General features: G+C 38.1%; 1 protein-coding gene across 3 annotated transcripts in view; it reads left to right on the top strand.

Annotated features, from left to right (window-relative positions):
- Positions 1–16,299, top strand: part of STAU2 (staufen double-stranded RNA binding protein 2) — a 168,575-nt gene extending 152,276 nt beyond the window's left edge. For all 3 annotated transcript variants that reach the window (XM_026843697.1, XM_026843699.1, XM_026843698.1), the window contains 2 exons: positions 14,233–14,321; positions 15,169–16,299. In XM_026843697.1, coding sequence (XP_026699498.1) covers positions 14,233–14,321; positions 15,169–15,262 — 183 coding nt within the window. In that variant the 3' untranslated portion in view covers positions 15,263–16,299. The remainder of the gene's footprint in view (positions 1–14,232; positions 14,322–15,168) is intronic.
- The last annotated feature ends 432 nt before the right edge of the window (positions 16,300–16,731 follow it).

Raw genomic sequence — 16,731 nt, 5'->3', positions numbered from 1 at the left:
TAGCTTGCTCAGGTTGTTCTTCAGAGAAATCTGGCACTCTCTTAACACCAGATAAAGAAACTGAGTACTTAACTTTAGACCTCTGATTTGATTCCAAGGATGTGCTTTTAAAACTTCGCTCTTACAGTGCCTAATTTGTAAGTACCTTAATTCTTTATTGAATCTGACCCTGAAATGCTATTTTGTAACTAGCAAGATTCTGAATAAGAACTTTTTGACAGATGTAGTTAATGGATTTTGATAATAGATGCTAGGATGAAATGATAAAATAGCCGCTAGCAGATCTTCCAGACTAAAAGCCAGCTGTTCAGTAAAGTTGTTGGACATATATCTATATTTCTGACTGTAACTGTAAATGGAGCAAAAACAGGTCCATAGTTGCAGAGCTCAGTTAATCAGAGTCAAGGAGTGTCTAATCTGCATCGCTGAGCTGCCAGTTGGAGAAGTTCCTGAATTTAAGAAGTCAGAGTTCTTGAGGAAATCTGGTTCCTGCTTGTTAATGTCTCTCTTGAAGCACTTTTTCAGCTGCATAGTATCAGATGTATGCCATTCTTACCAGAGTATCATGTAGGACAGCATTCACGGAGATAACTGAAAGTGTCTGATCTGTCCCACATTGTTCGTACTCTTTCTATCTTTCTAGCTGTGTTGCAGTAGCAGCCAGAAGTAGATGTTCATGACTGTAGAGCAAATCCAGGTGCACACAGCCAATTCCTACTTAAATCAAAATACAAATGACAGTAGAATCTGAATCTGAGGGTAGATTTGGCCCTTCCACTAAAAAGGGAAGCTACAAGCAGTAGAAACATAAAATAATCCAATAAAAAGTACATCTGCCACTTCACAAAATGAATAGGAATGTAGTTGCTGCTGATCTAAATGAAGACTAATCCTTTACCTCAAGACACATTTGCTGAAGAAATGGTAGAATTTGTGTGTAAAATAGCAGCCCTGGACTAGGCAGGGAAAGATATGTATTATGAGAGTTTTCTGCAATGCTGTCATTTAACTTGATCACTGGAGTGATGAGTCACTGAAGGCAGATTAGTTTTTCATTTCATCTTTAGGGAATACCCATATATTCTCACAGGATTTTGAGGTAAAAGGAGAAGCAATGAAGTCATGATACTGCTCCTGTATTGCAAAAAGGCAGATTAAAATATTTTACTTTAAACCAAAATATTAAAAATCTAAATATAAGCTTGAAAATAAGTAGGGGGGACAGAAATAGTATATCTTCGTTTTGTTGCTAGAAAACCAGGGGGTTTTCTTTCCTCCTTGCTGTGTAATAAAGGCAAACTTTGGGGCACTTGAAGAGTATTCTCATACCTGAGATAGAAAACTGAGTCCAAGCATAAGGTTCAACCTCTCCTTTCCTGTACTAAGGGGAGTAAAGTACAGCTTGCATTTTATCCACCAGATTCAGCAGCATCTTCCAGGTTTTCCAGGTGTTGTCAGAATCCTCAGATCCAAATGGTAAATTGGAATTTATACATCTAATCTAAAACGTAAAAAAAAAAAACAACTATGGAAGAAGTCCTCTTTTTTAAGATTAACCTTTTCAGCTGCTGCCTTCTGTCAGAATACGTGGCACTCACCATATACTAGCTCTCCCTAAAACGTGGTTTTATTTTGCAGTTCACCTCTAACGCTGAGAGCTGGGATTGCTGGATGCTACATGCTAGTAAGGAATGCATAGGAGCTTAACAGCAGGAGCAACAGACCCAGGTTAAAAATTCAATGACCAGGAACAAATGTGTCCTTTACTTCATCTCCCAGTTTATTGGCTTTAAACTTTTTTCATTTAGCAGAAAAATCTAAACTTAGTGTTTCTTCTTAATCACAGCCACTTTAAATGAGACATATATGGCTCTATAAATTAAGCTAGCACAGAAGTATTCTTTGTTTAAAAGACTTGGAAATTGTTCGACAGTTAACTATTAAAATAGCATCTAAAATACCTGGAATTTCCTCTGAAGAAGTGTATGCCTTTACTGAAAATGAAAAATCAAATTTACACTACAAGTCATGGAAATGTACTGCCTGATGATCTCCAAGTCAGGAGTTAAGTATATGTCTGGAAAATTCTGAGCAGAAGCGGTTCCACAAGGTCACACAGCAGATTAGTGGCAGTCACTGTCTTTTGAATGAAATGGATATTTCATCCCTCAAAACACATTAAGAGTTCAAGTATTTTCATTCACTTTGAAATGAACTATAGACCTCTTGACATTTTTTCACATAGAACCAACAAGTATATGAATGTGCCACACCAAGCATAGTCATTAGCCCAGTGGTTATGTATGGAGCTTGTCTGTGATATTTTGAGTGGACAGCCCATCCTGAGCCTAGAAAACCTTTTTTTCAGAACTGACATATTCTCACAAAAAGGTTTGTTTCTTGATTTAGCTTTTTTTTCTGAGAAAGAATTTTGACCATCTGTCCTACTGACTCCTCGTTCAGTATCCTATCCAGGTCACATATCCCACCCAGCAAATATGTATGAGTCCCCTCTTTGAGGACTAGCAAGATCTGCAGCTTTTTCATAATATTCCTGATGTTCTTTTCCTCTCAAATTTTGGGTCTTGACATAAAAAGGCTGGAATGAAGGATATGGTGTTGTGCATACCCAAGTGAAGGCAAGGAGCCAACAAAATGCTGTTGTAATTACAAGTGAACATTCTTGTATCATAAAACTGCAAAGAAACAGCTATAAATCAGAGCCAGGCTGGTGGTCCCTGGCAGCAAAGCACAGATTTGAGTTTATTCCCTGAGCTAGCCAAGAGTGGGATCCTCGCAGAGGCAGCAGCTCATTCCAAGGGAAGGGCATTCCTCGTGTCTCCTGAGTGATGGTCATGAAGCAGTGATTTTGGTGGGAGTCAGATCCAGCCTTTAGTCCTGCAGGAGTGATAGTCTGAAAAGTGCTGGCCATTGTGGAAAATAAAAGAAGTTGAGAACTGGAGGAGTTTTATCTTCAAGAGCTCTTGTGCGTGTGTTTAGGACTCTACCTCTTTCAGTATTAGTTCTGCACTATCGTTCAGATCCCATATTTGACCACTTATTGTTGTACTTGAGTATGTAAAATTGTCCTTTAATTCAGGTATCTAGTTTCTTGTTTCCATACACTCACTTATGACACCAAACCGTGCTAAAACATCTCTATGGGCATTGGAAAAATGCAATGAAATTAAGAGCTACTATCCAAAACGTCTCTACTGAAATTCCTATCACTAATGAACATGGACTCAAACTTAATCTTCATTTAGAAATAGGTTTTTCTTCTATCCTGAAACATTTTTTTCTTTTCTTCTTTCTGGTGTCTCATGAGGATGTAGCTCTTTAAAAGTCATTGATTTGTCCGGATAATTTACCAATTTCAAAAATAAGTAGGAGAAGTGTAGAAAATTATTAAAGCTGTTAGCATTGGGTGGCTTTCTAGAGATTTCTTTATTACAAGCTGGGGAGGGCTGTTATTTCCTGTCCCTCTGAAAGATGTGGCATGAGCTGAGCCAACATTTACAGTTAAGGAGGGGCAAAATAAGATGATCTACTATTGTTAAAATAAAAAATAAAGAAATCCTGAGAGTGTGCAAGTGATTACAGCAAAACAAACCCAAATTGACAGCTGCACAAACAGCACTTGCCCAGCAGTGGTAGTCAGCTACTAGGAATGCCCAGTTTCCCATCAGATTGGTAAGAATTTATAATTAATAGCACATTTGGGGACTCTCCTGTAATGAAACCACAATTTAATCTGCTAAACTGACTATGGAGGAGGTAAAGGAGAGAGGGCAAAAATTCAGAGTCTCGCTTTGCCGAGTACGTTATCTCCCTGTTGATAGCAGTACGAGATCAAGACAGTCAGTGTTTTCCAGAATCAGTCCCTACACTGGTTTAAGAGCTGAAATCCTGAAAGGTGAAGGGCTTTTTCCTGAACAGATGTGACCCCCTTCAACTCTGATAAACTTCCCGAAAAGATGAGGGAAATCTGCACTGCACAGGATGTGCTCAGCACATTGAGGGATTGAGTTAGTAATGTCCCTGATAATTGTGGATACCTCATTGTAGGAGTCAGTTTTTATTTAAATTTTTTTAATAGGAGTATACACATCTGTCTTTATACCCAGCAGCTTTTCTGGCCCACAAGAAGTCCTCTGTGAGTTTCCCCAACTGAGCTCAGTGGGATCTCTGTCAGCTGCAAGATTTATGTCATCTTTTTCAGTCCTGAGAACTGTTCCTTAAGCTTTTCACATCTGGGTTTAATTGGAAAGACATTAAAAGACATTAAGTGTGCTGGAAAAGCATATTTTAGAGACGATCTTTATAGACACTTCCATTAAAGGAGCTGATGGTTGTAGGTTAAAATGGGATGAGGACAAGCCATCAACAGTTAGCAAGGACAAAATTACATTACAAACTACTTCAGATGAGAAGCTCACCCTGTAGCTCTTGGGTCTGACTCTGATCTCACTTAAATCAACTTCAACGAGGAGAAAAATACCAGTTAATGCAGTGTAAAAGTACTCTGAAACCAGAATCAAAAACTTTGCCTTTTGGAAACACTCAAATTTCTAATTACATGCCATATATGCTAAATATAATGCTTTTAGCTGTCAATCTAGATTTGGTGCTTTGTTGGATGTACACACATGCTTGTAAAATGAGACTTGTAGAATGAAGAGAGGGATTGGTCGTTAAGGCTCTGAGGGTGGAAGTATCCTTCTCCAAATGCCGATATGTGGGCCACAGGAGTAGAATTACATAGAAGCAGAGATACAATACAATTTAGTATGTGGGCTTCATTACAGATGTTGTAATGCAACAATCTACAGCCTAAACTCCCCCATTGTTCCAGCTATAATGTGCTGCTTGAAGAAGCCAATGGGCAGTCCTTTGTATTAAATGTAATCTATTGCTTTTGTCTTCAAACCAAAGTTTCTAGTCATGTTTAGACTGACACGCACTCAACATCTAAGGTAATGGTCTTGGTATGAGAGAACAAACATTCTTTAATTTCAAAATTGCTATAACCGAGGAATCTGATATTTAGGAAATTACTCCTATGTCTAAAACAAAATGTATGGTCTTTAGAAATAGAAACATGTCAAACTTCAAAGAAAAGAAAAATTGTAAAACATTGGGGGAAAATTAGTACTCTTCAGAATATTTCAGCAAAACAAATTTGTTAGAGACTCTTACCTGTCCTCTTCTCTTAAAAGGGAGTCTTTTTCTCCACTATGTCATGGAAAGTGTTTAGCATTAATGGGAAGATTATAGCTTGATGGGTGATAGTGACAGAAAAGAGGTATTTGAATTAAAATTGTGGCCTCAGTGTAGATTTTTTTTTTTTTAACGTTAAATACATTTTTTCAGAATCTCTCTCCATCTATCTTGGGCCATGATAAAATACATGTAAACTAGTAAAGCTTATTCTTACTTTTATTGCCCGACCTTGGGCCAGCCCTTTATGTGCTCATGAACTCTCTCTTCACTTCGGTTTCCTTCACTTTAAAAACAGGAATTCAACCTCTGGTCCTTAGTGCCATTTTATCTCATGAAGAAGAGGGTATTTGGAAGGGGAGGTAAAAGTATTTTAACACTAGTGAGTGTGTTTTACGAGTTCAGTTTACTAAGTGGAAGAGTAACCATGTTGAAGTAAGCATTGAGTAATACTTGATAGCTGGAACTTTGTTGTACACTAATTTTGGTGTAGATCTTTGAGAATTCATAAAAATCTTTTAATAGCAAATTTTTTGACCTCTCTGCATGAGCAGTTGCCTAAGAAAAGCACTTAAATAACAGAATAAATGCTTATATCTTATTTAAATACAGCTCAGTTTAGAGCTCATACATTTTGTTAAAACAGTTCTGGCTACATCTACACTACTAATCTGGGTCAGGGCCCATTCCCTGGTGGGGAATGATACGGTCTTTGCCTCATTTATGTATTGCTAGCTATGTAGTGAAGGCTGTGGTAGTCATGTTAAAAACAGCATGGAACTGTGGAGGTCACACAGATGAATATGAATGTCCACTGTAGTATATTTTAGAAGTCATTGTGAATTCTTACACAACTGAGAACCTCAATCCACTCATTTAAAAATCAAGAGGTCAAAATTTCCTTCAATACAAATAGGGTTAATAATCGTGGACTTGAAAATCTATGGCAGTGATGTGGAGAAATGCCTATAAATAAATAAATAAACCAAATTGTTCTGAGAACACAGCTGACAAGGATATTTTCCAGCTATCAATGATGAAAGAGACAGTGATTCATGGCCTTTCTTCCCTGCTGGTGCAGGATTTTGCCTGAGGATATACGTTCTGCTGTTTTCAGTTTTAGGTTTAAAGCCACATTTCTTAAAAGCTCCTATAATTTTTACCTGGAGCTTCTCAACCATGCATGAGTGTTGTCTCAATTGCATGGTTTAAATCTCTTCCTACACATCCAATAACTGGTCATCTAAATGCTCTCATATGAAAGCCACTAATTATTGAAAGCACCTATATTGCCTACCTCCTTCCTCCTTCTGAAAGTTAGTGTTTAAGTAGCCTTTGTCTGAAGATACAAAATTAGAAACAAGGTTAATTTAAGATTAATTGCTGTCTGGTTAATATCTGTTGGATATATGTAGTGCATATGATTGGAAATTTAATTTTAAAATATTTTTCTTCGTGTTCATAAGTAAGCTGTGATGACACATGATTCTTTTGGTCTTTGTTCTTTCAGTGGTAACAATTGAAGAAAAAATACAAAGTTTTGAATTTAGAAATAAATTTACTTTAAAAGAACTTCCAGATTTCTATACCAGACCTGAGAATATATACTGGAAAAGTACCCAAATTATCTGACAAAAGAGACTTGATTAGAATTTATTTTAACTGATGATACTGGGGCTGAACTTTCACATCTCACTTCACTGTTAGAGGATGTAGAGCTACCTCAGAGGATACTGGCATTGAACCTGAAAGCCCTTCTGAGACATTCATGAAGTGCCAATTTACTGGTTCTCAACAGAGATTGCCACAGGGGCAGAAGTTAGCCTTTTGGTAGCACCTGAAAATGATGCTCCTCAGAGTTGAGACTATGTGAAGAGGGAGAAGTCTGAGAAGATACAGATTTCAGAACAGTCCTGCACAGATCTTTTATCAATCCTTTTCTCTCTTATTTCCACCCACAAGTAAGAACGCAACATTAAATTTGGCAACCAGACTAGCCTCTCCATGCTGGGTTAACCTCTCACATTACTGTTAAGTTTGACTTTCAGTATTATTTATGCTCTTCATACAAAAGCATAACTTTTCATTATCTTTAAAAATAAGTGGTTTTCAGCATGGTTTTCTCTCTTTATGACTAGAAAATCTTGTATCACCATTAAAGCGATAGAACTTTCTCACTCCAGATGATTGTGCAGCTTTTTCTTGGGCTTTAAAAGAGTGCTTTTCCATTCATTACTCCTGGAATTATTGCATAGTCCCAAGAATGGCAGTCAGATTTCTAGTCTGTTGGTTTACATGTGAATATTTGCCACGCCTAATTTACTCTCTCTACTGTTAACTCAACAAGTCCCTTTACTTAAGTAGATTGTTGAAGATGAAAGCCTATGGAAATAGAATTCCATGTCGAATAGCGTCTTTCACTCTATCCACTTCTTGGAATACTGAGAGGCGTGGAGGAACGAGTACACACGTCTGATAAAACTAGGTGGAAGAAGGTGACGTGCATGGTGTTGTTGATAGAAGCTCTGCTTAATATATTGGAAAAAATGTTCAAGAACAGTTAATCCTTACTTTAGGATTACCTCCAAAAATCTGGCAAGGTCAGGCTGTACGTGGATTCTGTGTCATTTAATTTCTGGCTGCCTGAGCTGCCTGGGGGTAGCATTAACTACTACATGGGACTTGTTCTAAACTACATCTGTGAATCATCATCCTTTGTTTGAAGATAGTGGACTCCTATCCTCCAAGGCCCTTCTCTTGACAGGTGCAATCTGTAGCCTTAATTGTAGTGCCTATCAGGTAACTATGCCTTTGTGCAGAGATGAATCAGTTTGGAAAATGTTATTTCCATGTAAACTACATGAGTTAATCGGATTATAACCTTGTGTTTTTCATGCATATCATAAACTGTGTGGGGAAAGGGCTTAAAGTCATTTAATTAAGGTTTACATTGTGTAGTGTGAAAAGCCTTTCTGAATTTAATTTTTAAACAGATGTTAACATTGGTTCACGTGAAATCTAATCAACTGGGAAGAATGGCACATTGTGAGGAAAGTGACAAAAACTCCTAGCAGAAGTTATCACTTGTGATATAGTAAATTAATTTACAACAGAAGCTGTGAGAAAAAGAGGTTTGGTTGTAGTACCCATCACCTAGTTTGTATTTATCTTGTATGTAGCCAACCTGGTAAATTCAAGAGAGTTAAGGAGTCAAATTTTAGCTACTTTTTGTGTATGTATATAAGTCTACACAAGCAAATGTATCTTCCCTTTGTGCTTTTCTGTAAGCATGCAATTTTGAGTGTGGACAAGTTAAAGCTAGGTAGAAGTTTGATTAAGAATTTCTTCATCAAGAGAAAGCAAAAAATCACCAAGAACAAAAATACATAAAAATTTAAATAGTTGCTCAACTTTGGGACACTAAGTCCCCAAACTCACCTCTACAGCTGTGATATTGTTGGGGTTTTTTCAATAGCCTTTAAATGTGAAATTTAAATCCACATATTAAAAAGCCATGACGTGCATCCCATTACTGATGCAGACAGCTTTGCTGCAATGTTCTTGCACAGATGATGTTGCCTTTTGAGGCCTCAGTTGTCAGGGAGAGGAGAAGAACCTCCCTGATTTGGGGGACCTTTTTTCTCATCTCAGAAAACAGATTAACATTAATTGTTTGTAAATACGCTTGCTGCCAGTTTTATTCATGCATTAACTCTGCTGCTTTCTAGGCTTCTGGCTTGCGAGTAAAATTGAGGACTAGAGGTAGATCTGTCTATCACTTTAACCTGGCATGCAAGCTTTTTCTGAAGCCCAAATGAGATTTGTTGATGTATATGGCATGTGGCTACAGGCAGCATGACCACAGTGAGTCATCTGACTCTTCAAACTCAACCTTCAACTAAGACCCAGCTACTAAAGACATTAAAATCTTGTCCTTCATGACCTACTCTGGACCCTGACTTCATTCGGTTTTGCAGTGTAATTATTTCTGCTCATAATTTTATGTCTTCAGAAAACACTGATTAAGGCCAAGATGAATATGGGGGTTTATATACTTAGAAAATTGATGTAAGGAGACATATCACCAGTAAACTAACAGTATCAAGCAGTGGGTTTATTAGGATTGTCTCAGACCTCCTTGGTAAAGTCAACTGGAAGGCCCACAGAGAACAACAAACTTTTACAGTTTTAAGCTTCATGGAATAATCTGAAATGTAATATAGATTTAAGAGAAAAACACAACCCACATACTGTGCTAAAACAATCGTGCAAATTTTATCATGAGGATGTGGTCTTAAATGCATATGGGCTAGTGTAGTGCCTGTCTGCTGTTCTTGCTAAAAGAATGATCTAATGTTACTAGATTGTCATTATAAGACGCTTAATCCCCAGAGTGAGAAACAGGAAGAATATTCACAAGTTTCAATGCTATTTACTAATTGCCAATTGACTTGAGGAAAGCTAAAAAATGACTGGAAACATCCATCCCCATCCTGATACACACACATACTAATAATGGAAATGGCAGCCAAGACAAACAGCTAGCAGTGCGGTGCATCCTGTTGGCATCGTATTTTTGGCACTGTTGTAGCTACACAGAAAACAAGTGATACAAGAAATGTGTAAGGACATCTGTTCTGTAACCTATGGGGCTTTACTCACAAAACAGTTGTAAAATCTTCTGGGGGAGAGAAGAATTTCTCTATATCTGTGCAGATGCTCTATTGTAAGAAAAATATCAATGGAAGGAAGTGTTGAGCCTTTAAAAGAGGAAATTGTTCACCAGATTCACTGTCAAATGTTCCATTCTTTTCTTTCCTTTTCATTTAACCTAAATTATCTGCCATTCACAAATTATATTTAAGCCAAGTTGTGTAAATCTGTTGGGACTAATAGAATTGAATCATAGATTAAATTAGCCCAGTGTCTCCTTGTAACTCTTCTTTGCTGAAGATTACTTGGGCTCTGTGTCACTCTGCTGACTATTCAGGTCACAGCCTCCCAGCTACCAGCTTCCTTCCTGAATCCAGCATCTTCATGTCTGTCTAGGGGCACAATGGGGAGAGGAGAAACATTAAAAATATCAATTAAGATTCTTTACCAGCTTCTCTTGGCTTTGCTGATCCTTCCAAACATAAACAGGTTATGTGAGAAAGAAAAGGGGGAGTTTTTAAGACACTGCAAGGCTCTCTCTACCATTCACCTACTGCCCTTTAGTCACATCTCATGAATAGACATTTAAAAAATGAAATAAACTTTCCCAAAATTCACATGTTGTTTCAAAAGTTGGGATAGAAGTAGTTAGCCTTCCCCCAAAGGTCTCTTATGGAGAGAAAGACATGGCTCCATGAAAAAAAACAAAACAAAACAAAACAAAAAACAAATCAGATCTTATATAAACCTGGAACACATTATGAAACTGTAAGATAAAGAGGGACTGTGGGGTGTAAGAGGTTGGGAGGACGTGGGGAAGGAAAGTTTAGCTCCAGGAGCTGGGAGCAGCTGAGGGTCCTGGGTGCAACAGCATTTAGGAGCAGGAAAAATTAGGTGCCTGGGTAGGAGGAGATTTGTGAAGGAAGAGAGGTGTTCACCTCTGCTATAAAATAAGTCAGAGCTCTAGGGTGGATAGGAGGGAGGGAAAGCCCAGAGGTACTGACTTGAGAAAGATGTGGGACAGAGGCAGATGTGGGGAGTGGGGACTTGGTAGTTAGAAGCATGAGCTTTGGAAGAGATTGTCGACTCCCAGAGCAGCAAAGGTGAGAAGCCTAGCAGTGAGAGACAGTGTAGAGGGCTGGCTCTTCCACAGTGCTCACAGAAACACCCTGACACCTCTACTTGGAAGATCAAGGATACAAGTACAGGACTGCTTTCCTCTAGCTTCCCCCCTCTGATATTTGATTTCAGAAATGCAATAGATCTGAGATCTTATCTTTTATGTCACATTTCAGTTTGGGAAGGGCATGGCTTGAAGAAGCGTGAGATGGAGTAATAAGACCGCGCCACATTACAAGCATTAGGATTTGGATGTTGTGTTGGTATTAAACATGCTTATCATTAAACACATTGAATCATGCCTTAATTTTATATGTTTCCTCTAATTGTTCCATATTTACTTCCTTGACACCCACGTAATGATCCATGCTTGCAGGCAAAGATTTCATTATTTTATGTTGTAGTACTTATCTTGCTGTTAGAAGCGAATAGATGCAATTGTGGTCTGTTTCTATTGAGATAGCAGCTAATACTCCTCCAGGAAGTTCCAAAGCAGTTTTTCTGGAAAGCAACACTGAAAGCTGTTCTGTAATTTATGTGGTATGCCTTGCAATAGCCAGTTCTATGATTAAAACAGTAGTAAGTAACAGATGTGCTCATATTCGGAGCATTTCCAGAAAGGAATTAGGAAGTTTGGGTTGGTCTAATTAATCTCTTGATGATTTGGGGATTTCAGTGACCACTGACCAAGATCAGACTGTGCTGCATATCGTATGATCAACCTGTGATCTAATCTTGAATGAAGCATTACTTGGCTCTACTTCTTACCAACTATGATCAGGGCCTTTTTGTCCAAGCCACTGTGCAAACAAATAAACTAAACAAACAGATCTTCCACAACAAGTTTACAATTCACACATCAGACCAGGAAGCTAAGAATGGATGTAAAAAAGTAAACAAGGTGGGTTCAAAAACAGATGAGGTAGCAGTTAAACTGTGTAGGAGGAGCAGATGTGTCAGCTTCCTCCTCTCCTTGCAGTGCTACCTCATAATGGCTCTTGGTTTACGATACACAAGAAAGAAGATCCTGATTGTTTTGCTAATATGCATCAGGACAACTGGTTATGAGAAGACAAGAGATTCTTGTGTGCCAGTCCCTACCCGTTGAATTGTTTGGTTCTCATAGTTGCTAACACATGACCAACTAACATACAATAGGGAAGCAGTCCTGTGCCAAGAAGCACAGGTGCCCAAATCACTTCCCTTCCTCACATGATGAGTAGTGCTTGCATAGTGATGAAATGGACCCCAGGGAGAGGAGGAGAGAAAGAAACAGGGGTGAAGAATTGTGTCAGGTTACTGGCAGAAACAGAGAAGTTGAGAGGAGAATAGATGAAAACTTGTTGCCACTGGGAGAAATTATTTGGGTTGAACAAACTGATGCAGTCAAGACTGAGGATGCAAAGGCAGATGGTGATTAGAGTTTATAGGAGTTGAGTATGCACATCTAAAACTACAAGGGACATGATGAAGAAGAAGAGAAAGCTGTCATAAAAAAAATACAAATATATCAAAATGTCAAGAAAACCAGAAGAAATGAGGAAAGGGAGAATTCATTCACTGGGGAACTCAATGGGTGATAAAAGTGAAAGATTCTGTATTGGGAGAAGCTGTTACTGAAGTGAAGCTGAGGCTCAGCCCTTAGCCATAGCATGGATAAAGGATACAAAGATGTGGCGAGTGGAGATTTTAAGATGAAGGGCAAAATTATGCCGATGGATAGGAAGAAGGAGCAAATAGAGAGCAGGTTAGCTATCAGATACAGTGGGCCCAGAACACATCGTAAAGGTAGAGTGAATGGTTAAGTAACGGTGATAATCTGAGGTTTACCAAGACACTTCATCAAATGTTTAGCTTTTTATTTGTTTGCTAGGGCAAAAACCATAAAACTTCACAGACTAGAAAGATTCCACCTTTATGCATTATGGGTGAGAGTACCTTGTACAGCCTTCTGAAGCTGTAGCAGCTAGTCGTTGCTATAGACACATCTGGAATATATGGTCTTTTACTTTAGGGCAGCCTGGCAATTTTTGTGCTGTGAGTCAAATCACCAAAATACACATTGTTTAATAATATTTAAGTTGTATAAACATACCTTTCAAGGGAAGGAGCTGTTGAGAGAATCCAGGCAAAGAATTAGTACAAAAGCAAATCTAGTACTTCACTACAATGGCAGCTCCTGTTCCGGACAGAGTCCCTGCTCTCCAAGAGGAATAGGAAAAGAAGATAGAGACATGGATCCTTCCTGTCCCAACAATGAAGAAGAGAGAGCAGTTGTTGCCTCACTGTGAAGAACGGTGCCGTAGGGCCTGCAGTCAGTTTCAGTGTTTGAGATGTTACCTTGGATGACAATGTCTGTGAAAAGTTACCTTTTATTTCCCCTGTGATTAGTTCTGAATGCATCTTAGTGATTAAAGAGAAAAATCCGTTTTTCAGTTCTGCTTTACATTTCACCTTCAAGATAGAACTGACCTCAACTGTTTTATTGTGCTGTGTCTGTTTTCAAAGTCAGCCACGTGGTGTCTGAGAGTTCATCATCAACCCGTGCTAAATTAATTACAAGAAAGTAATTTGTCTTTTACCAAAGTAATTGGGGGGGAGGGGGAGAGAAGAACAATTCTGAGTCCTAAAGCAGGACTCATTAAGCTGAGAGAGATGCTGGTCAATAAAGAATGCACTTGTACAAAAAATGTCAGCCGAAAATTGATCATTCTTCTATTGCTGATGCTTCATAATCATCCCATATTGGCTCACCCTGGCAGCACACTTCACTACCTATGTATAAGACATCAGTCTGCTGCGTTGTTTGAGACCCAGCCTTGGAGTGTCAGTAGTGTCCTGCTGACCCTATTCCTGTTGCTCATACCTTCTGCAGTCATCTACAAGACAAGAGTTTGTCCATAGGAGCTCCAGAAAGCATGGGGAAGCTGGAGAGACTTTACAGGCCAGAGAGGCAAGAATCCTAAAAGTATATCATGCTCTTCATGAAGGTGATGAAGCTTGCATTAACACAAATGGAAGTCATTCATATATCGAGGAAGAAGATATCCTCAGACCTGTGGACAACCACAGCTGTTTATCATGGAGCTCTTATGTACCCACCCATTAGCTCTGTAGCCTAAACGGCTTCAATATACAGGAAAATATTTAAAACTAGAATATCAGAAATACACATCTTCCTTCATTTGGCATTAATACAGTTGTGTCAGTGGGTTTTTTGACAACTCATTTTTTCTTTAGGCAGCGTTAAGTGCCTTGAAACAGTTTTCAGAACAAGGACTGGATCCAGTGGAAGGGGCTATGAAAGTTGAGAATGCATCACATGAAAAGTAAGTACCATGTAAATCCCCTGCATTTTAATGCCTGTGTGTCGTGGTAGATAAGAAATGTTAATTAAGGGCTTAGCTGCCCTTTTAAACCTGTGCAAAACTATTTCCTCTGGAATTTCCATAGAGTTTGTGATAATTTGAGAGGATAAACAAGATTTCAGGTTTAGTGTTACTGATAATGTTTACTAATGAGCTATGAGACAGTCAGTCCTCCTATGGAAATCCTAAAGAAAAGGATTTTCTTTTCCTTGTATGGATTCTGTGAAAGTAGCATAACATGATTTTTGTTAAATATGTTGTATCACATGATATTGCCTGTAAAGTAAGGATAGCTATCTGACAATAAGTCCTTGTGTCTGAAAGATGGATTTTACCCTAGAGAGTTTAAAAGTGAAAATTTCTGTCAGATCTTCAGAAGCTCTTATATGGAATATTAGCTTTAAGTAGTAGACAATAGAACCAGGTTTCTTACTGGATTTTCAGTTTAAGAAACTGGGATTTTCTGTCCAGTATAGATTTTTTTTCCAGCTGCTAGTCTGTTTATGTAAGAAGGTAGTCTTATGTTCCTAAATAAATTAGGAAGTAATAGAATAAAAGAAAGAAGACTAAAAGTGACATTTGGAATTTTCAATAGATATATTGTGGCTGTTTATAAACTAATCTAATCAAAACCATTTTTCCATATGATCTCATCAGCATAGTATTTGAACATAAATATTGTTGTTTCACTTTAAAATGTTACCTTCCACAGTGACCTTTGAATCTCATGTGCCATCTGGTAATAAACATGTCTTAAAGATGTGCAACCCTGGACCTTACCACTCTTGTTAATGTATTAATCTTTCAGACAAGTCAAGCATCTGGGAGAGAAAGCAGACAATAAACAGACTAACTCAGGCACCATTGCTCAGGACTGCAAGGATTCAAAGGCTGTCGTCTAGGAGCTTCCCAGCACCCACGGCTGCCACTGCATCCTTATAAACCTGTCAACACGCAATAGGGTGTATGTGTACAAGGAAATGAATGACTAATACCATTATTTGAGTCTTATGTGAAGACAACACTATTCTAACACAAGAGATAGTATACATGGTACTGTTTATTCAACTGTGGAAAAAAATAAAATTGAACATTTCCCTCAGAACTCAAGATCAGAGCATAACTCAATTGCCCAGAGGCAGAAGAAGTCTGATCATGTTACTGGAGGTTAAAATAATAACTAATTAACAAAAAGTGTTAGGAAAAAAAAAAAAAAAAAAAAAAAGGGAAACTTTAAAATTGATTAATATTGAGGAAAACAAGTCAGCATTGGTTCAGTTATACAATTTTTTCGTAGTGTAGTTTTAAGTTCAGCTTACTGTTTTTTAAATAATGCTTGAATATTTTAAAATTAACCAATGACAGTGCTGTGAGAATTGTAGTTGTTGTCTTCATATATAGTCATACAGCTTATCTTTTTATGCAGACATTATGCATTTTTCATTCTATATGAATATGTATGACTTTAAGATGCACTACTCAAGAGTTGTATGCAAACAGAAGTTTAAATCATGACAAGTATTTGCTTAACATGAACAGATGTTAGTTATGATCAGTCTCGATATACTCCAGGAAAAAAAACAGATATGGTATTTGATTTTCCTTGCCATAATCAATTAAAGAGGCGTCTTGCCTCCAAGCAACATTTTCCCCTTCAATTCTGCTCTCTGTTGTGTGAAGCACATCTACACCCCATTCTGTGTGTTGTATCAACCCACCGTTTGCATCAACTGAGTGTTTTTAATCTCTGCATTCGGACCAAGAGCAAAAGGTAGGACTGAAACGTTATCAAGCCAAGGATGGAAAACTGTTGATGTAAAGATCATTCTCTTGTGATAGGAGTGGCAGCAGAGATAAGACCTGTGGCTGCTCTGTACCAGCATATTTCTTTTCAGTGTGTGGCCAAATGCAGTAAAACCACATCAGTTCATGTGTACAATGACAGTGTCGTCTCTTTCTTTATCATTCACATGTAGACAGCTAAGAGAACAAAGTGAAAAAAAGCTAGTTACAAACTAATCAATGACTGGCTATGATGCCCACCTTTCCCCGTGTCACCACCTTCTACACACTTACTGTGTTAGACCAATCATCCTGACATTTAAGTAATTCATTAGTCCAAAATACAGATAGTTTATTTTACATGGAACTAATGCAATAAACACATACTGCATAACAGTCATGACAACGTCACACAAGATTTTAGAAGCATATAAACGAGGGATCACAGCCCAAGTGACTCACACAGGAAAGCACAGAAACAGCAACGTAAGGAAATGGTGCAAGGTATGGTGGCATTGATTAACCTCAGGGAAAGGCTTTCAGGCTAGCATGCATCATGCTCTTACAGAATCAGTGGTTACTAAAAATC

The sequence above is a fragment of the Athene cunicularia genome (assembly GCF_003259725.1).
Source record: "Athene cunicularia isolate RWA chromosome 2 unlocalized genomic scaffold, athCun1 chr2_part1, whole genome shotgun sequence".
NCBI lineage: Eukaryota > Metazoa > Chordata > Aves > Strigiformes > Strigidae > Athene > Athene cunicularia.
Note: the sequence above shows the minus strand (reverse complement) of the source record. Positions and strands in the feature narration are given on the sequence as shown.